The sequence below is a fragment of the Lepidochelys olivacea genome (genome assembly GCF_965140295.1).
Source record: "Lepidochelys olivacea isolate rLepOli2 genome assembly, chromosome: 7".
Classification (NCBI taxonomy): domain Eukaryota; kingdom Metazoa; phylum Chordata; order Testudines; family Cheloniidae; genus Lepidochelys; species Lepidochelys olivacea.
In genome coordinates, this window is record NC_140417.1 from 26,854,533 (window position 1) to 26,876,110 (window position 21,578).

The following is a 21,578-nucleotide window of genomic DNA, read 5'->3' on the forward strand; positions in this document are numbered from 1 at the left end:
GTTACCAATTTTGATTCCAGAAACTCACAAGACTAAATGGTGAACGAGCAACAAAGTGAAACAACTAAGTAGAAACTTGGACTTCTCTTTTGCCAAATTTTTGGAAGCTCAGGCTCTGCGGACACCATCTTAAATGCCTGCTATTGCCACTTCACTAATCCTTAGAAGTCACCATAATGTTCGTTTAAAAAGTCATAACTATTTCACAAAGTATTTTCATACTTTATTTCAGGAATACCCCCCTCTAATGGATATTTATATTCAGTCTGCATGTTGGAGCACAGTCTGGATTCCTTAGCTTATAAAAATACATACTGTTTACATAGGCTTCTTCATTTCATGCATACTGTTACAATCCTTGAAAAGGTTGTCAGTTGACAAGTAAGATAAATTGATTTAGTGGACTTTACAAGTGTTTAAAGCTAAGTAAAGTGTGTATTGTCCAGTATTTAATTAAATGTAACTTAGTCAGGCTACAAATCAGTTACAGCAGCGTCTTCCAATAGGCAGTTAATGCTTTCTGTGTCTTGCACAAACAAGAAGCATTTGAGATTCTTCACTTGTCTGCAGTTGATACCAGTTTACAATGTATGTGTAAAAATGCTGTTCTAAGACAAAATACTTGATTTTATTTGGAGATCACAAGTGTTGGATTTAGATGACTTGTTTAGGAAAACTTTTTAATGGTTATCCAACCAAATTTAGTCCTGGAGTTCTCGGTGCAAGTGCTACTGAAAAAGCAATTGGTGTTGCATTTACATACACTAGGTCTGAACTGGTCCCACCGATCTATACATATTCTGGAAATATTTTGGTTCTTTATTTGAGCTATGTTCTGTATAGTTTCTTATTTCAATTCTTATATAGGGGATATCAAAGTTAAAAGGGATGTCACTTGTTTTCCAAAATTAATATCTTTAAAAAGACCAAATTAATCTCTACTAATAATAAATCATTAATAATAATACTTTGTACTTTTATAGCACTTGTCATGTAAAGTTCTCAAAGTACTTTATGAAAGTGAGTAAATATTAGGATCCCTGTCTGTATTAGCATCCACAGAGCAAAGATTTTGCAACTTGCCCAAAGTCAAACAAATCCATTACAAAATCAGAACTAGAATGCATGTGTCCAGATTTCCAACTGCATGTTTTAATGATCAGCCCGCATTGCCTGCAGCATAGCAGTAGTCTTTATATCTGCCTCCTCACCACTTTACATAAAAGAAATAAGCTACAGTAGGGGAATATTCTGAAAATATTTCAAATTCCATTTGGTGAGGAGAGATGGGGGAGAAAATCCAAAGGTAAGTAATAGCTATTGAACGATATTATCTCTATATATCCCTTAGCAACAAATCTTGCTATTTTTTTCTTCATTTAAACCACATTTGTGAGAGTTTTATTGTTAACTTTATCCAGATGACTGATCAAAGCATAGTTCTCTATTGCTACTTTGCTAAAATATTTTTTAAAGACAGTTTTAATATTACAGTTTTACAGCTACATATTGTTGTTAAGCTATTGAGTCTATTACCAGTCAATCAAAGACTTTCATTTCATTTCAGTAGATCCTTTCTTAAATGCCACTGAATCTTAGGAGGACATGAAATGTCTGTCAGTTTTCCTTCAGAAGCTAGTCATAAATTCTCTAGTAAATGGGTGAAATTTCAGTTACCCCCACAATGTGTGACTTTGGAAACTCAACGAATAGCAATGTTGAATGATCAAAGATAATTGCTTCAAGCCTTAAAGATTATTATACTTATGTATCTTGGTGTTAGCTGCTTTTAATTTCTCTTTCATTCATTGATTACATAACCATATCACAGAAGGGATGCCCCCCTCTGTATTTACTCAATAAATTATTAACTCCTTCAGAGTAAACAGTTTTGGCAAGTTTATATTGTTCAGGCTAAAATTAGTTATCTTTATAGAAGATACATTTAATTAATATATTGCATTTTGTATGTTCAGGCTTTTCATCTATTTTCATTATAAATATAAATACTCTAAACAATATCATAACAAGAAATAAGAAAATATTCAATTGGATAAAGCTCGTGTGAGTAATATCAGTAGGTAACACTTTTAACATAAGAAAATAGAATTAAAATAAGTAAATGATTTGTTGTGATAGTATAGGATCCGCAATACACTATGCAATGAAACTATAACAATAATTATTATATTTTACACTTCTATAGCACCTTTCAGCCAAAGCCCCTATGTGCTTTACAAATATGAAGTATTATAACTGCCATTTTACAGATAGCTAAAATAAGGTTCAGAAAAATTAAGATATATGTCACTGTCCCACACAGAACCAATGGTAGAATCAGGAAGAAAAATCTCATCTTTTGAATCCCAGCCTCATGTATTAACAATGTACTCTGAAAAGTGACTGGGGGAAATATTAGATTGTAGAATTTCATGTTCATTGTCTTTCAGCTATTTTATATCATATATGCTCATTTTATACATAAAAGGATATCTCATTCAAACTGCCAGTCCTGCAAATTCAACTTGGTATCTTAAAATCAAGCTCAGGTCTTTCTGGCTAGTGCTTTATCACCAGGAATGAATACTGTACAAATGGAGCATAGTTAAAATTACGTTGATGATGTGTGAGCCAGAATGGAATCCATCTTATTCCCTCAAACCAGTAACTAAATTAGTTCTGCATTGCTAGCATGAATAAAAATTAGTAAAAAGTTCATTACTCTGAATAGATATAAGGAGAAGATCTGCTAAGTAGTAAGGTACCAGTTTTACGTATCTGTTTTTTTTTATTACATCCAAACTTTAATTTATAACTGAGTTCACAGGATCCCAGATAGCATGAAAAGATGTCAGTTTGCCACCTTTCACTGCGAAAACTGTTTTGAATCTATAGGCCTGAGGTATTGCATGTAGCCAACATTCTGTATTCAATTGTGATTAATATTTCTATTAATGAAGCATTATTTTAATTTACTTTTTATTAAAAAGGGGTTTGACTCTGTACATGTTTCAACATATATCAAAATTGCTAAGTTAAGTCCCAAGTTTGCAAAACCCTTAGGTATATGCTTAAGGGCTTTGCAGAAAGCAAATGGATTTAAGCACACGCTTAAAGATTCTGTTGTTCTGGGGAGTAAGTCTACTGAGAAGCTGAAACTAGCATCGGATGCTGCTGCCTACTTTGTGAGAGTCTGACTAGGAGCCAAAGACACGAGTTTCCTTTGGGTTTCCAGATAGGATATATGATGGTGTTTTGCATCTGTAAAGCCTTAACTGTAATGGGATCTGGCTACTTGAAAGATTCTCTCTTTCCCTGTGCCATACTGCCACGGGGGTGGTAAGTGGAGATGTTGAAACTGGAGCCACTTCAGTATAAAAGAGAGGGAGGGTCCAAAAGGACAGTCTGCATTCTCGCCTCTCAGCCTTTGGAATTTATTCCCTCACTCTTGTTTGAAAACAATGCAAATATATTGATCTTCAGGGCAAATTGTAAGGCTCATCTATTTTCATAGTCTTCTGGAGATGGTGAGGTTATAAGGGGTGGGATGGGATAAGGCCCTACGTGGAATGGTGTATTGGCTTATTTATTATTTTATTGTCATTGAATATGTCTAAGAAGCAAGGCTTATTGTGTTCCTTTATTTGTTTCCATAATATCAAATATAATTTTAAGTGAAGCTGGGCATTTAGAAACTTAGGTCGATCCCTTTTTGTTTTAGAATTTGAAGTAAATAACATATATTACTAAAACGATACCTAGATATCCAGGATTTTGCATTTGAGAAAACACTCTCTTGGAGTTGTCATAGATTTAATGGTCAGAAGGGACCATTATCCTCATCTAGTCTGAACAATGGAATAGCACAGGCCAAAGAACCTCACCCAGTAATTTCTGCATTAAACCCATAACTTCTGTTTGAGCTATTGTATATCTTCTAAAAAGATATCCAGTCTTGACTTAAAGAGTGCATGTGTTGGACTAGTTTTTTATCTGTGGAATTACAGAATAAAGTGGGAGTTAGTAAAATGAAGATAGGACAATATTTGGTACTGTGGCATCATTGACAAAATATATAGAGTAAATATATAAAGATATATTAGACCCAAAACATACTAGCTTTTGGCTAATGGAATAATTGGCAGTTGTAATTGTGTTTTAAGACCCTATTCTGCTCTATTTAAAATGGTTTTGAGAGGACAATTTAAATACCACATATTCAAAAACTGTCCTTTAAGAGCTATTAAATAATAGTTATAAAGCCAAAAGTGGCGCAGACTTGAAGTTGACACATTTTAAACACCCACATAGATTGTACTGAACTATACATGTTCTAAGATTAAGAGATTCCAATATTTTAAACTAAAACTGTAGGTTCTGATGTACTATAGCGTCACAAGCTAAATAGAAAACTTTTAGCAAGCGCTTGGTTGGGAAATCTTCAAGTAAATTCAAGATGCTGCAGGAAGTGATGGTACTGCCAAGTCAGTAGGTGGCACTCTTCCCTCTGAGTCAGTATTTAACCAATGTTCTAGCATGTTGTCTTGGGACACTACTGTTGGAGGTGCTGTCTTTCAGCTAAACCTAGGCTGTAAACACATGTGGTCAATAAAAATCCCATGGTATTTTTTGCAAGTGTAGGTATGACGCCCTGAGGTATCTGCAGTGTGATTAATTAATTTCTTCTGGGAATAAAAATATACCTGACATTTCAAAGCTTACCAAACATTAAAAGAGTTTGCAAGTGAAACACTCAGCCGTAATGTACAGAGTATTGTGCTTTTTAGAAAGGGCTGGAAAAGATTTTTATATCCCTCTATTATATTTCCTCACTGTGTTTACTTTTTTCCAAAAAGGACTTCTATTTATAAAATGTTTTAAAGATTACAAAAGATCTCATTCTTAAGTTATAAGAAACATCCTAAGGAAAATAGAGTTTAATACAGAAGTACTGTATTTTTTAATGGTACATCAAGTGAAACAAAAATTTAATCTTAAAATGTTCCTATTAACTCATTCCTGCAGAGGGATAACCAAACAAAACATATTTTACCAGAATTTGGTGCCATTTTTAAGAGGCCAGTTAAAAGCAAGATTTTTGAAAAGGTTTAGGGTGTCTGATCAAAATGTGATTTTTTTTTTCATCTCTGTTCTGCACTTCTTACTACGTTGCTCCCAGTATAGACGAGTTAAAGGAAGCTTCCTATAGCATTCACAGTTGCTTTGTGCATATTTTTACTGCAATCCGGAATTCACAAAAAAGAAACATTAGAAGTGGTTTATTTATATTTCAGCACCGAATTAGAAAGATTACATCATTCATTTACAGTTCTTATCCCAGGACACTTCTAATCCCCAGCACCTCATTAGAGGAGACACTTTTAGGATTGCATATATCATCTTGTTTAGCTTTTGCATTCTTTTATGGGATACAGTTGAAAGGTAGGAAATTTAAGGCTGTTCATTGATAGGAAAATAAACTAATAAAATCTTAGGAGCTTCCCCAAAGGGGAAAAATATTACAGTGTTTACAGTAACTGGGTTATTATTTGTCCATTAGTTCTCCATGTTTTTCACCCTTGTGAAAAAGGCCTTCCTTCTTGAATATAAATGCAAACAATCTACCTATAATTCAGATAGAGTTGATCCTCTGGTAAAATTAGAAGAAACTCCTTCATAAGTACACACAGTCATATGCTTCTCTCCCCTTATCCAGTGTGGAGGAAGCAGAATGGCCCTAATTGTACTGAAAACATTCAGTGCTATGCTGATGAGAAAGATACTAATGCAGGGTCTCTTCTCCTCCTCTTATTAAGTTTATAATGTAAACAAACAAGCACACAGCTACAGGTCAGCACAAACTCTATATTCTGTTTCTAGTAAAGACACAGATTTAAGATGCCTGCAGCCATTCCATGTTATTAAATGATTCTGGCCATTTAATGAAAATACATATCATCTTTTCCTTCCACGTATTAGGAATGTTCTATTACACTGTTGTTAAGCAGAAAATGAGGGTACACTACTGCAAATCCTTTCTTAGCCCAGGATTATTTTGCCCCCAACCATGGTAATTTCCATTTATAATTATGTTGAAATGATTGGGAGGTGTCGACTCTTGTTGAATGTATTGTGGTGCACTGGAACTGGAATGTTGACAGGCAAAATAGAGGTCTAAAAAGAATCAGGTGCCAATATGGAATAAGCAGGTATGAAATTTTTTTCTGACACCAATGATGGAGATCGTTCTAGGATGGAAAAGTTCTGTCACACATGCATCTCACCCACCTGTCTTAGCACTGCTGAACTTTCAGCTTCATCATCTGATAAAGCCTGCTCAATATGTCTCTGCGATGTGAATTTGTTTTACATGTCCACTGGGTATGCTTTTTAGCAGGAACCATCTAACACCTGTAGCACAGGTATAATCTAGAACTGCTTGTCTGGGTTTAAAATATCAGCCGTTGACTCTTGACTCTCATTTCTCTACCTGTGCCTGTTGTCTTGTGCCTACATTGTTATCCTTGTTGACTGAAATTAAAAAAACAACCACCTTTTACCGGTAGTTTCCACACTGCGTTACTGGAGTTAGCAACATTATTTCCTATTCCAAATATACATCATAGTAGTAAGTTGTAACTCAGTTATTAAATGTCTTTTTTCCAAGGTATACAGTGTTGTTGCAGCCCCAGGATATTAGAGAACAAGATGGTTGAGGTAATATATTTTATTGGACTAATGTCTGTTGGTGAGAGAGACAAACTTTTGAGCTTACACAGAGCTCTTCTTCAGGTGACCAGTGTAAGATGAAGTAGGTATGCTACTATTGCCCAAACATTAGATGTGCCAAAGATTCCATTTAGTGGCATTTGCTGTTTTTCAGTAAGTTAAAAAGAAATTAGCATGTTGTCTGTGGTGTTCATGAACTGATTGTCTTCTTTGCAAAGAACCCAAAGCTTGTTTGATTGTTTAAACTAATCTTTCTGCTAAACTATAGGTAGCTGGCTGGTATGGTGCTGATTTCTTAAGATGCATATCATTTATCTTTATAAACATTTTGAAATCATACTAATTCAGTGTCTGCCATTTTAAAGATAACGGAATAATAATTCAAAAATTCCATAATAGTCAGCTAGACTTAACCAATAGTTCCAGTGGTTCCAATTTTAACAGTTCAGTTTAGAATAACAGGCTATAACATCCTCTCTGCAGCTTTCACACATCTTATGAGGGGGTTTGGATGAGTATCAGGCGTGGAGCACCATTTAATATCAGTATGGCACCTGTGCAAGTCATGCTGCCATTGCTTCAGGTACAGAGAAGGCCCAAAGATAAAAGACTGGAACCCATTTCCATTGTTTAGCAGGAAGTCTAATCCAAATGCAAGAGCAGTTGTAAATGAAGACCCTCTACAGATCTTAGACCATTGTCCTATTTAGAGGTTTCCTTTCCTATACCTCTTACCCTTGAAACAAGAGTCTGGATGTAGGTTCATTTATTACAGTAATTAACTTAAAGATGCAACATATATCAAGGGTATGTTTTTAATTAGTATGTTGTTCAATTTCAGTTTGTAGGTATTTATTTTAGTGCATAAAGGGCAAGGGGATAAGACAGAAAATTAATTGTACTCCCATCTTTGACAGATTCACAGAATCTTCACCATGAAACCTGTCAAAATTTGGGGTACCTCTGTGCCATTCCATATATTTTTCTTTGAGATAAGTTTGCTGGTAGTAGCTTCCAAATTTTCCACCTTCATAAGTGCTCTGTTCCTTGTAGCCTCAAGTGGCTGCTCTTGTGAAGCCAACGGTGCATATTCAACTGTTGCTCCCTTTTGCCAGCCTCCGTTACTTCATATTTTCTCCTAAACTACAGGCCTCCTCGCTCTTCCTCCGTCTCACCTACTCCCTCTGCATTACTCATGCTGATTTTCAGTAGAGCTGGTCAGACATTTTCCAGTGGAATGTTTTGGTCTAAAAATACCTATTTGTTGAAGTCAAAACATTCTGTGAAAACATGTTGATTTCAACATTTCATTTTGAAATTTTTATTTTATAGGGTTTTTATTATTTTTATTTTATGTTTTTATGTTGTTGTACAATTTTTATATTTATAAAATTAATTTAAAATATAAAATAAACAGTAATACAAAATAAAATAGTAACATTTAAAAAGTCAAAATTGAAACAAAATGTTTTGATTGTACCAAAAACAAAATTTTGCACACAAAAATTCTTTTGTGGGGAATTTCTACATTTGACATTTGTTCTATTCAGTAGAAAACCCATTTAGAAATCACAGTTTCCCACAAAATTGAAACTTTGTTTCCCAACCAGCTCTGGTATTCAGTCATTTTTGCTGTTCATCCTTCCATTGTTTTAAAAGGAAATGGGAGATCATCTCTTTTTAAACAAAATGGAAAATATGGGTTTGTCAGTGACTTAGCATGTGGCAGTGTATTTGATTACAAGGATGGGGCATTGTTCCAATTACTCTGCCACCTGGCCTTTGGAGGAATTAATTATTTGAAACACTGAGGTGATCCTTTTTTGAACATTTTATTGCCCCCGAGATACTATAAAAATATTGATAGTGACTAAATATTTGCCAAGTGTTTGCCAAGAGGTTTTATGTATCTTACCTCTGGCTGCTCCTGCACTTTCTGTGGGTGCTTTGTGGTATTTCACTTGAGGTAACAGAGCTCGCCCTCATCACAACCCAATGGACACAATCCTATTGGGGAGCTCTGCTGTAGTATATGTTTGTATAGTAAGTACAAATACGACATCTCTATTTTCAATTATCCCTATAATTCACAACCTCCCCCATACTGTGCCTTTCTACAGCAAAATAGTTATATATAAAATTTGGTTGTAGCACTAGAATATATGGTATTTATTTGTTGGGTTGTTTATTGTACAGACCTCTTGCTTTTCTACTTGAAAAAAATTGCAAAATTTGGTGAATTTAATGGCAAGCATTAATTTTCATATTTAAGAATGAAATGTTCCCAAACAGTAGTTCAACTCAAGTTTGTATTGGATTATTTAATACTAAAACTACATGGGTGCAGATTCCTATGATATCATTCTGACATCTAAATTATATTAACTGCACCCTCATCTAATTGCTCCAACAAACTCTGGGTAAGGAATTTGAAAACAACTGAATTTTGTTCATGGGTTTGTCAGGTGCAGGTAGGTAATCTCTTGATTACAATGTATCAAGCATGGCTGAAATTATTTTAAATAATGACTACTGACAGTAGTAAGTATTCTGTCCAGTTATAAGTGTTTGCATGATTGGGAAATTACATAATACAGATATTTTAGTGTGACCCACCAAGGTCTGGATTGCTGAGCTCTGAGTGTCACATGATATGAAATAAATGTAATTGCAATTATAGGCAGTGTCTTATTTATTATTACCTGGTGGCATCTATATTTTATTACCTCTAGAAGTCAATAACTGAAATGACAAATCTTTTAAATTGTTTTCATAATCTGAATCTGGTTAAAACTTATTTTCACTGATTAACATGGTGTACCTGTATGTGTATTACACAGTCTTCGGATTCTTATACCTGATTGTTTTAACAGCCTGATCCTAGTAAAAGAAGAAACTTTGCAATTAAACCCTAAAAATAGGCGAAGATACGGCGTTCACCATAACTTCTCATTTTTGTTACTGTAAATGCTAATGTAATTGCTAGTATGCATGAAAATTTATATTCCTTTTAATCTGATCTTGCAATTATTCCAGGAACTCATGTTTTAAAATAGTAACATAAAAGTATTGGGCTAGATTTTGCTCTGTTACAGTCCTAAAAGCCAGTGAATTTACTGGGCCAAATTCTGCACTCTGTGATCCTATTTGTGTAGAAATCAGTGTGATTGCATGGGGCATTGACACCGTATTTGGCTCAGTGACTTCAGTGGGGTTGGAACGGTATCTACAGAAACAAACAAAACTGTGTTTTCTTTCTTTCCTTAATTAGGCCCAGTCCTGCCTTTGGCTTCTGCTGGCAGATCCTTGCACCTACATAGAGCTAATCATGGGCTCAAGGGCTTAGAATTTGACTTATGATAACATTTTTAGATTTTGAAATGAAAGGAGAACTGTGGGTGCCGTACTGTACATCCTTTCAAGTCTGTAGTTGACCGATATGTTCCAGCACTTAACAACATAAGAGTGGCAATACTGGGTTAGACCAATGGTCCATCTAGCCCAGTATCCTGTCTTCTGAAATGGCCATTGCCAGGTGCTTCAGAGAGAATGAACAGAACAGGCAATCAATGGAATTGTGTCCCTTTCCCTGATCAGACACAGAACAGAATGAAACTGATGGCAGACAACTATGATGATGACCATCACCACTTCCACCACCACCATCACCACCACCACCACCGGTCTCCTGGGAGGACCCAGCACTCAAATCACCGACCCTCTCCAGATCAGGTCAGTCACCTCCTTTCTTACCTTCACACTTACCCTTTTACCATTCTGAAATTTCAAGATAAAATAAATATTCCAAAGAAATAATAAACAATATAAGTGATACACTTTTTGAACTGAAACTAATAGCTTTGGTATTTATTTCCATCACTCAGGGAATCTAAACGTTTTCGTTTCTCTTTCTGTTTTTCTTTTTGTCTGTCTTATAATATTTTCCTTCCCTCTCTTCCTTTTTCTTTTGCTTTAAGCTTCTAAGCAGAGTTACCATTCAACTGTTTAAATAGAAAGTTACTGGAGAGCTGCATAGTTACTGCAACTTCACTATTAGGTACTTGCTTTTTGGAATAACTGTTATTCAAAGACTTGGTCAGCATTTCCAGTATGAGCTTGTGTTCAGTTGTTCCTAAGCTGGCTATGAAAATATCTTTGAATTGAAACCATTCATTGGCAAATATTGCATTAACTCAGTTTTGGTTGTCTTATAGTAAACAAAATGTAAATGTTTTGGGATATATTTTAGAGTGAATTTTCAAAAATGACTAGTGATTCTGGAGGGCCTCAGTCTTTGCGTGCTGAACTTGAAACATCTTCAAGAGACCTTTGTTTCAGAGTAACTATCCTCTGACAATTGGGACCCATTAATATGTCAGTTTGGACACCCCAAAATTGAGCCATCACCTAAATCACGAATCACTTTTACAAATATCAGAACTTGTTTTTTAAATAAAAATATGCAAGTTTTGTTTATAATAATGATATTAAAATGTTAATATTTTTACAAAATGTGAAAAAATAAAGTAAATCAAAAATTACTCAAATGTGATTCCATTTTAATTTTGTATTAGCACAATTTCTAGGGCAATGTACATCACCTTGCCTATAATTTTAATACATAATATGCATAATTTTATTGGCACCCCAAAAATTTGTCTTTAGGAAGTTTTTTTTATGCTGGTTCTGCAGTTAATGTTGCTATAAATAGGCAAATAATAGGTAAGTGTCAAATGTTCAGCCTCCGTAATCTTGGATTGTAGCAATCTGCATAAAGTGGATACCTTGACAATAAACTTTATGATTTTGTTATGTTTAAGATGGATATGTTTTCAAACAGAAACTGAGGGCCTTTTGTTTTCTGAAATGCTAAGACCTTGATCCTGCAAGGACTTAAGCTCATGTATCACTTTATGTATATGAGTAGTGCCATTGGAATTAATAGGACTATGCATATGCATAAAGTTATGTACATGCTAAAGTCTTTGCAGGATTGGGGCTTTGAAGTGGATTTCTGAGAAATGTATTGAAAACTGCTAAACAGTTGTCAGAATATTTGTGTTTAAATTTTTGTTTATATTACATTATTATTACCAAATTATATTTGACCCTAACTGTGTGAAACTATAAGGATTACGATTTTTATTTCTTTTCCTTTATATCGTGTTATTGAAATACTTGTTTTTCTTGTTTGCTATCTGCAAAATCTTTTCCTTCTTATTTTCTTTTACCTCTGGTTTTCTTCCTCCCCCTTTTCTCCTTTCCTCACCACTAATTAGAAGAAACTAGCTCAGTGGGGTGGGGTTGATGAGAGCCAGAGGACCAACACAGCAAACCAAGACAGCGAAACTCAGCAGCATCTCTTACAGTATTGTGCTTCTGGGTGTCAGTTTTTAGATGAGATGGTTTGTGAAATATTCAGTATGTTGGAAAAGAATAATACAATACTTTGTTCTATTTATAGTTTAGACACTTGATGGCCCCCTGTCTTCCTCTGAAGAGACTATACTTAGAAGTAGGCTGAATTCATTAGGATATTTTTGATACAGTATCTTCACATATGATAGTGCCCTCTTGTCTGTACATAGGATGGTTATTTCAGTACTCCTGCACCACCCAGGTGCTGCTAAGTGATTACGTGACATACTCAGGGACTAGTTTTCCAAACCATTTACCAAGCAGTAAATGGTTTTCTACCTCCAAGGGAGAAAGAAGGAAGCAGGGGAGGGAGGAATTGTGACTCACAGTGCCTCCCAGAGTTACATCTCTGTTGGTGGCAACTTACAGAGGACACCAACCTTTGCTCAGGGCTGTGCTTAGTCACAGTAAGACTTGATAAGAGCACAGCCAACACTGTGCTGCACCATAAGAGCACAGCCAACATAGCGCTGCAATTTTGCAGGTTGCACAATATGACTGCAGGTCAAAAGCTGCATTGTAAAGAAGTCATACACACTTTTATATTCAGTAAAAAATGTGGTCTTTAAAAGTAAATATTTAAAATTGGAGATATAGATTTTGTAAGATTTTTCTACAGATACACTGATGCTAAAGAATTAACATGTCCCTACCAAAATGTCATTTAAATCCTACAGTTTGGGGAGTCTGGTAAGAGCCTGAACTCTTTCGTTGATACCCTTCTGCAGAACACCAAAGCAATGACATACTTGTTAAAAGTTTTTTGAGCACATGGATATGATATTTGCCTATTATCATTTTTGTTATCGTAAGAAAGGATGTTAGAGTCCTCACTACAGAGGAAATACAATTAAAAGAAGCTGAGCCTGAAATTATTCTATTTAATGAACCAACCTTACATTTCAAGATAAGAAAATATATCTATATATCTCTATATATCTTTCAACAGCATTTCCACTGCAGTCAGGTAGCCATTAATAATCCCTTCCAAATTCCAATGGAATGTGCTTAGTAAAGAGTGGAAGTTAAATGTGCCAGCTATAGATGAAAACTTTTTGAATGCTGGGTTTGGCTTTTTAAAATATCAAGTTTGAAAATGGTCATAAGAGACTTTTGCAGCAAGAATGAAATCCAGTGTATTAGGTGAGTGTGGGGGAAGGGTTTGGAGAGGGTGGCAGGGATGAGAGAAGGATGCAGGTGCTGCTTAAAAGAAAAGGGAGGGGTCAAAGCAATAGTATGCTCAGACTAGGAAGAAGTGGGGAGGAGTTGAAGAGCATGATGAAGCCATCAGCAACTGGAGGAAGGGTCTGGGAACCAGCTCGACAGGAGAGCACGGAAGAAAATTAATAGGAGGAAGGCACAGGGTCTATAGCAGGAGGAGGAAGAGAGCCTGATTCTGATCTCACAATTCTATTGACAATATGGTGTTACACCTGATTTACATTGGTGCACGAGAATGCAAAATCTATTCCAATAACATTTGGTAGTTCATTTATTTTGGCAGGTAAATTAAATAATGGTATGAAAAAATTGTGTGGTTTGTAAAAACAACCATGAAATATACAAATGTTAAGAAATTGAGAATGTTCAGCCAGTGTGGATGGTACTATTGTCAATAGTGACAGAAAATGCAGGGGAAGAGGTAAGGAGTTCAGTTTGTACCATGTTAAGCTTAAGTCAATGGTGAAACATATAGGAGGAGAGAGGCTGAGGTGCAGTATTAGACTGAGGGATTCTGGTCAGATATAGAAAGGTAGATTTGAGAGACATGCATGAAGATGGCAATTGAAGCCATATGAGCAGAAGAGTTTGTACAAAGAAAGGATGTAAAAGAAGAAGAGGAGAAGGCAAGGATGGAATCCTATGGTCCTCCCATGGAGATGAGAGATGCTGAAGAAACAGCCAGAGAGAGGTAGGAGAATTAGCAGAGGCTGGAAGAATGAAAGCCCTGGGAAGAGGATAAGATATCATGAAGTACATTGATCAACTGTGTAAAAAGAAAGCAGAGAGGTCCATGAGGATGAAGATGGAGTAGAAGCCATAAGATTTGGTTGAGAAGAAAGTACTTGGAGCCTTAATGTGAGAAGTTTCAGTTCAGAGAGTGAAAGCCAGAGTGGAGGGGGGTCCAAATGAAACTTAGGTCAGTGATGGTAGATGACACATTGACTGAGTTTGGATATGAAGGGAAATTGGGCTTTATTGGACAGCCAGGTGGAGCTGAGGTGTTTGAGGATAGAGCAAAACATGCTTGTGAGAGGAATGAACCCAAAGAGAACGAGAGACTGAAGAGGGTTTACAGCTGAGTCAGAAGACGGAAGAGGAACAGAGAAGAAGGCATATGAGCAGTAAAAAAAATCATTACACTGGTGGAGTGGAGGCTGGAGAAAGACTGAGGAGGAGAAGTAGGTGGCAGGTGGGCGATGTTGAAGGAAATCAAAAGTTGGTCAGAGAGAACTTGGAGAGTGAGAGGTGAGAAAAATAAATCATGTCTGGTGAAGAGAAGGGTGAGGAAGTGTCCATTTGGGTGAATGGGAGAGTTGATCCAGAGTAGTACATAAAGAGGAAGTAATGGTAAGAGTAAAAATAATTGGCTGAAGCATCAATGTGGAGGGTGAAATCACGCAAGGTGAAAGTGAAGGAATGTTAGGTGAAGAAGAGGGAAAGCCAGGTGTCAAAATCAAAGCAGGTGGATGAGCGGGAGGGTCAAAGGAGGAGAATGAGTGAGAATGGGGGGAGTTGTAAACAGCAGGAACAGGAGAGTAGTAGCCCGATGCCACTATCTGATATTTGGAGTGAAAGGTAAGAGAAGGAGAGGCCAAAAAAGAGCAGCTACCAAAGCAGAGATGTGGCATAGCAATGGAAATTTTTGTTTCCGTGGATAGGAAGAGATGGAAGGAAGGAGAGATGAGGAGGTTTTGCATAGCAGTCATCTCTTTTTGAGTGAAATAAGTATTCCAGAGTGAGCAAGAGAAGGAGCATAGGAAGGTATTGAAGGTGCGGATGGGTATAAGGTTTGAAGGGGCAGCCACTGGAGTGGAGATGGTGTCAGGGATGGTTGTGGGATTTGAGAAGCTGGTTTCTGGGCAGATTATGTCAGATACAAGGAGGGGAATTGATGGAGGATGCAGAAGTGAGATATGGACTTGCAGTTGTGTGTGAGCAGAGGACAGAGGGTTGAGGGTAGAGTGGGTGGACTTGGAGCAGTAAAGGGGAAGTGAAGAAGGGATGTGAGATAGAGATGACAGGAAGTAAGGGAGAGGAGTGAGATGAGGAGGAAGGGGAGCAGTGACTCAGAAAAGAGGTGTGATGAGAATTGTAGGACACTAGTGAGAGAAGATTATGCAGTCCAGGACCTGAAGAACAGGAGGTAACAATAAAATGGAAGGTGAATATATCAACAAACCAGCAAGACAGCAAACTGATGGTACAGCAATTAAACCATGGCAGTTAGTTAATTATGCATTGAGAAAATGAATAGATCCATAGGCTAATCATTGTAAAAAGAATCTCCAACAGAACAGCATGCTAGCTATGAATATGAGAGAACTAATCTTAGCCTGTGCTTGCATTTTTCCATTATGAATCATTCTTCTCTGTCTGTGCGCCGTTATTGTTTGCCATTCCATACGGTACTCTTTGTTATTGCAGTTTGATTGTCATGTGGTTTTATTATGCAAACCTTTATTTCCCATTCACAACAGTATATTGCATACAAAATTCTGGATGTGTGGTTTTTGGTGACCATGATCCAACATGCTGGTAATGGTGTGAAACCACAGAATAAACTGGAAAAATAAACGTGTAAATGGTCAGGGGGGTATTTTTAATTTTATAAGAAGAAAAAGATGGTGCACACTGTAACACATATGCCACTTAACAGGGACTGTTAGTTACCCTTTCAAGGTTGTCTATCAATTTTGAAGACTAAGCAGAAATTCCAAAAGATAAAGCATAAGTTCTTGACAGAAAAAAGATATTTGAAATACACACAGCATTAACTTTGAAAAATATGTTTGTCAAAGTTGTATTGAGTTGATATTGATGATTTTGAATGTTGCTAGTTTTAGACATGTATCTATATAGAGAGACATATCTTTCTGGAAAACTTTGATATTATATATTGCATATATGAAAAAGTGTGTGTGTGTGTGTGTGCGCTTGCATTAGAGAGTAAGAGATTTTCTACCCCTCAGCATCTATTTGGGAGAGTAAGGCCATCTCTGCCCTTTATGTATGTCTGTGTGTGCATATGCTTGCTATAAAGAGAGAGGGTGTGTTATCAATCTATATGTAGATAACATATACACACAACCTAGGCGACGAATAAACACACTCCCATTTTTCACATGATGCTGTTTGCTCAAGCTGTAATTTATATATTATATTTACATTACAGATGCTATGTCAGGGCAAGATTGAGACTTTACAGCTCACCCTGAGTAAGGAGCAGCATGAGGGTGTGCTGCCCCAGAAGTAACCCAGGGTAGGAATTGTGACTCCTGGCCGAGGAGACTACTCCTTTACTGGGTGTAGCATACTCCTCCTCTTCAGCCTGATCAAATCCACTGACTGGTGTGTTATGGGAGAATAACTAAGTCTCTACCTACTCCCTGCCCCTCTTCCCCTCATTTTCTGCCCGGGAGAGGAGGGAGTAAAGGTACACAGCCCCAGCTTAGCCTCATATGTCTGGACTCGATGTCCAGAGAAGCCCTAAGAAAGCCGCATAAGCAATAGGGATATTCTTACTCTCCCATACTCCCCTGTGTGGCAATGTGAGAGTCAGACACAATATGTACATACATGATTGTTGTACCTCTGGTTTTTGTATAAAAATCTTTCTCAGTATTTATTGGTATTGAGTAAGTTCAAAAAAGTAAAATAAATACACCTCAGTACAGTATTTGTAATTTTCAGTTCTTTCATCCAGAATTGGCTGTTAACAAACTCTAAAAACAAATTAAATTTGCAACTTTGTAGTTAGATTCTTTGATTCTTTCCCTTCAGCTTGTGCCTGAGTGTTGGCAACTTACTTAAATTCCACCTGGAAACTTATTGGCAGTCAGTGCAGATCCTGGAGCATTGACGTAATCTGCTCCCAAAATGAAATTCTCCTTAATAAGCGTTTGGAGCTAGCTTCAGTTTCCAAGTAGCTGTAACATAGGTAGCCCCATGTAGAGTGCATTGCAATAATTTAATCTGGATCACTGGAACAAAAAAACTCATGGGGGATAAAGTTGAACACCCAGATTTGGACACTCCTGACCCCTTAGTCTTGTATAGACCTCCAGGAAGCTTTTTCTCGAGAGACTCTCCTCCTCCCAACACTTTGTAGTCTAGAGGAAAGTGCTTCAGACCAGCAGACTGAGTTCTAGTCCCAGATCTTCCATTGACTGCTGATAATATTTCTCTGTGCTTCACAACCCTTTTTATTAACTGAGGTGTCACATCCCTGCCTTAGAGGGAGGCAACTGTCATTCATCCATTTTACAGATAAGGTAATAGAGGGGCCGATACCAGCTCACTTCAGGCTAAACTGGGAATAGAACACAGGTTTCTATAATTACAGACCCAATGTTCATCCACTCTGCCACATTGCCTTTCAGAAAGAATGTGATAATGCGCTCTCTACTGAAAGTCTGCTCCCAGAACCAGGAACAAAACCTAAGAAATCTGATCTTTGTTAGTGTTGCTAATACCAAGCATTCAACAATTATTACTCTGACCCACACGAAATCATGAAATTTTAAAAAGTAATATTTTAGGTGCTTTTTCTTTGCCTTCTGGTTTTAGAGCCTTTAGGGTACACATTGGTGATGTTTTCATACTTTTCTCTGCAGCCACGAGGATTACAAATGTACCTTATTAAAAGGAAATCTGAGATTCTCACATAATCACAGGATTCTAGGACCCTGGGCTTTAAAAAGAAAACAAACCACCAGATATGGTGAGAGGTAGCAACACTGCTTTTCTGTTACCTGACTCTTACCCTGCTTCTAAGTATATGGATGGAAATGTAAAAAACCAGGTTCAATATTACAAATTTATGGAAGGACAGGGGGTTAGCCAGGAGCTTTAGCTTATTAATATATCAAGTGAATATGGTAATTTGAAAAGTATAAAATATAGGCTGTGAATCAAAAACCCAAATTAAACTAGGTCTGGTTTTGGTTTGTGACTGGAAAAGAAAAACATGATCGAGAGTTTGCCACAATCAAAACCAAAGCTTGCTTTCTAAGCCCATCAGTATGTAAAACTAAATTTTTTACATGTCTCAAAAACAATAGAAATTGGACTGATAAGGAAAGTACCAACTCAGTTTCTAATATAAGAAGGAGCTACTGTGGTATAGCAGTTTAGTGCACAGCCTTGAGAGCCAGTGTCAATGGGTTCCAGACACTGACTCATTGTTTGACTTTCGGAAAACATTAAACTACAAAATTACTAAACCATTGATACAACTTTGGCATGGATTCTGTATAATAATAATAGTAATAATAAATTAATTAATACCACACAGGGATGGTGTTAATTAATTAATGCTTGTAATGCACTTTGAGATGCAAAGATGAAGATGCTAGAGTGAAGTGCAAAGTGATAGTAAAAGTAATTTCAGGTTTTACAGTATTTCCCCTTACTTTCACATGTTGCTGGGCACATGCACTTTAGAGCGCTTAGGGTGTGAATAACTTCCAATTCATGTGGTCATAGTAGCTCAGGAAAATAGAACATTCCTCAGATGAAACAGTCAATCCTGCCTATTTTACAAATATTTTATTTTAAAAATATTATGATTTAATAAAGATATTGCACCCTTATTAAGATAAATACAATAAAAACAACTTTTATCATGGTCAGCATCATGTAGTACACAGTTGTCACGGTTATTTTTTGTTCCAGGCATGGAGGAAAACTGGTATATCACATACTACTGTGTGCCAGCTGTTAGCTAATGCTGACCTTTGAGTGGCAGCCACTGTATTTCTCATTCTCTTTATACAGTCAAAAGTCAAGACTTCGGCCTTGACTGAGTAACTAGCTAAAGTAAACGAGACTAGTCATGTGCCTAAAATTAAACGTGTGCTTATGTGCCTTCCTGACTCAAGGCCTTAATGATGACTTCATACTGCAGATTAGACAATGTGCAGAGGACTAGTCCTGCCTTTAATATTTACATAGCCATTAATACCTACTTTATTCCAAAAAGGGGACTGAACCAACCCTTCATCCAACCTCCTTTGGCCTTTGGGGAAGATTGGATTTGGTTTCACACTGAAGTTTCACAGCAGATTTTTTATATTTGTAATAGCCCAGATGAAAACCCTATGTCCAAAGAGCCCTGAACTTTGGGGAAGTTCTGATCTGCATCTCAGTTTTGTAGCTCAGGCTCATCCCTAGTTTATTCTAATTTGACAATGCTGCATTTATATTCATATCACAGTGTTAATTAATGTTTAGTAAGCTCTTTAATCAAGTAAAAAGCTATGTAAATTTGAAATATTTATTATTGTTGTTATCCCTAGCCTTATATTTATAATTATTACATCAATATGAATTTTCATATGCCTTTTAATTATATTAAAGTTGCACTTTTTCTGGCGAATAAGTTGGAGTGCAGAGGTTTGGTTTTACTGTCTATGTTACCTCCTGGAGATGGATTCTGTATACCTATCCTTTGCTTAGAGAAATAAATTTATTTTATGTTTTGAGGTTTAATGAATGTGATATAAATGTATACATACTGTCCTGTGTGTATATTTATATATATCTATATTTATATGTCAGCTTTGCAGAGTCTTTTCCACATATGGAAGAATTTCTTGAGATTGTGTTTAGCTGTAGAAACTTCTTCCCATCACTTCCCAAGAGTGTGTGCATTAGGATATACAGTACTTATATAGAGGTTTACATTTATCTTACATTGCTTAGTAGAAAAATTAACTGCCACCATCACAGTCTAAAGTAGGTTTACAAAGCAGCTGAAAGAGGCAAAAAAAATTCCATTCCGTAATTTACAGTAACTTGATAACAAAAATTGCATATCTGATACTTCTAATATTGGTTATATACGTGAGATAGCATGTCATAGGCTTTCATTACAAAGGAGATTATAAATTTTTGCATTGCAAATCTAATTTCATGGACCGCTTCTTGTAGGAAGCTTTGGATTTCTGCTTCATCTAGTGACAAAGCTTTAAAATACATAAGTACATGGTGAAACATCTTATTCATATTATTGTTAGTAAGGGAGTGATAAAGTCAGTGGTCACAAGCTATATGCCCTACTTATTATATTTGGGTGCATCTTAAGTATACACAAATAGGCAAATTATGGAACTTATTTTAAGGCCCTCCTTATAACTTGCTGACTCATTATTAATTGTGACCACTTTTGTCATGGACAGATTTGAAAATATATCTGTGACTCCAGTAGCTAAAGCTAAAGGAATTTTTAAGATTTATTCAACTTTCTGAGTATAAAAAAGACCCCCAGAATATGAAGCTCCCAAAGCTCTATTCACCAAAGTTGCAAATGAATCTTCACAGCCAGTCTCTTCCCATTTTCCAGTTACAGGCTCAGTTCTGCATGTCATTCGTGCACAGAACTCTCACTTAAATCAACTATTGTTCTATGTGCGGAAGGCTTGTGGGATTGGGCCCTAAAATATATTTGACCTTTCAAGTTTCTTATAAGTGACTAACAGATAAAACATTCTCAGAGTTGTTATAAATATTTAAGATTTCCTGAGTTTAAAAGGTATAATTTAAAGACCTTTTATTACAAAGCAAGTAAACGTGCACATCAAAGGAAATAGAAATAGCTCTGAGGGAATTAATATATGTAAGCATCATTGTTTGCAATGTCTCAGGACTTGTAGTTACATGTTTAATGAACCATCACTAGCCACACACAATAAGGAGATATGATTGTAAATCAGTCTTTAGAAAGCTAGTTCAAGAGATGAGCAGGTTATCACCACATTTACTTACCCCACATTAAGACGTTAATTTTTAGCATGCATGCAACATGAAAGGGAGCTGTGATGAGCCTTGTCAGGTAGGGTCGTCTCTTGTAGTAAGAAAGGCAGAATGGCTTAACTCATCTAGGTTCTTCTGTTACCTGTGTTGTGAGAGCTTTTATCTAAAAAGAGATTTTATCTCAGCTAATATTTTAGAATTATTTTATTTTAGATAAAGAATGTTATAAAAATACTAAAATGTTGTTAATGAAAAAATACCTTGTTTGCAGTATTATAGCTTCATGAAGGGATTTCTTGGCTCGCTTTTGAATCAGACACATAAGGCCTGATTCACTCTTGCTCTGTGCTTTTTTGTAGCTGTTTATGCCAATGAACTACAGAGTGCAGGATGCTACCATATCAGAATGAGAGCCTTTTACATTCAATTTGCGCTCACTTGTGTACAGGAGTACC

At 36.3% G+C, this 21,578-nt stretch overlaps 1 protein-coding gene across 1 annotated transcript in view; it reads left to right on the plus strand.

The window, feature by feature from the left end:
- ERC2 (ELKS/RAB6-interacting/CAST family member 2) overlaps positions 1–21,578 on the plus strand; it is a 754,764-nt gene that overhangs the window by 624,112 nt on the left and 109,074 nt on the right. The window contains exon 20 of the mRNA XM_084633053.1: positions 10,327–10,461. Coding sequence (XP_084489179.1) covers positions 10,327–10,461 — 135 coding nt within the window. The remainder of the gene's footprint in view (positions 1–10,326; positions 10,462–21,578) is intronic.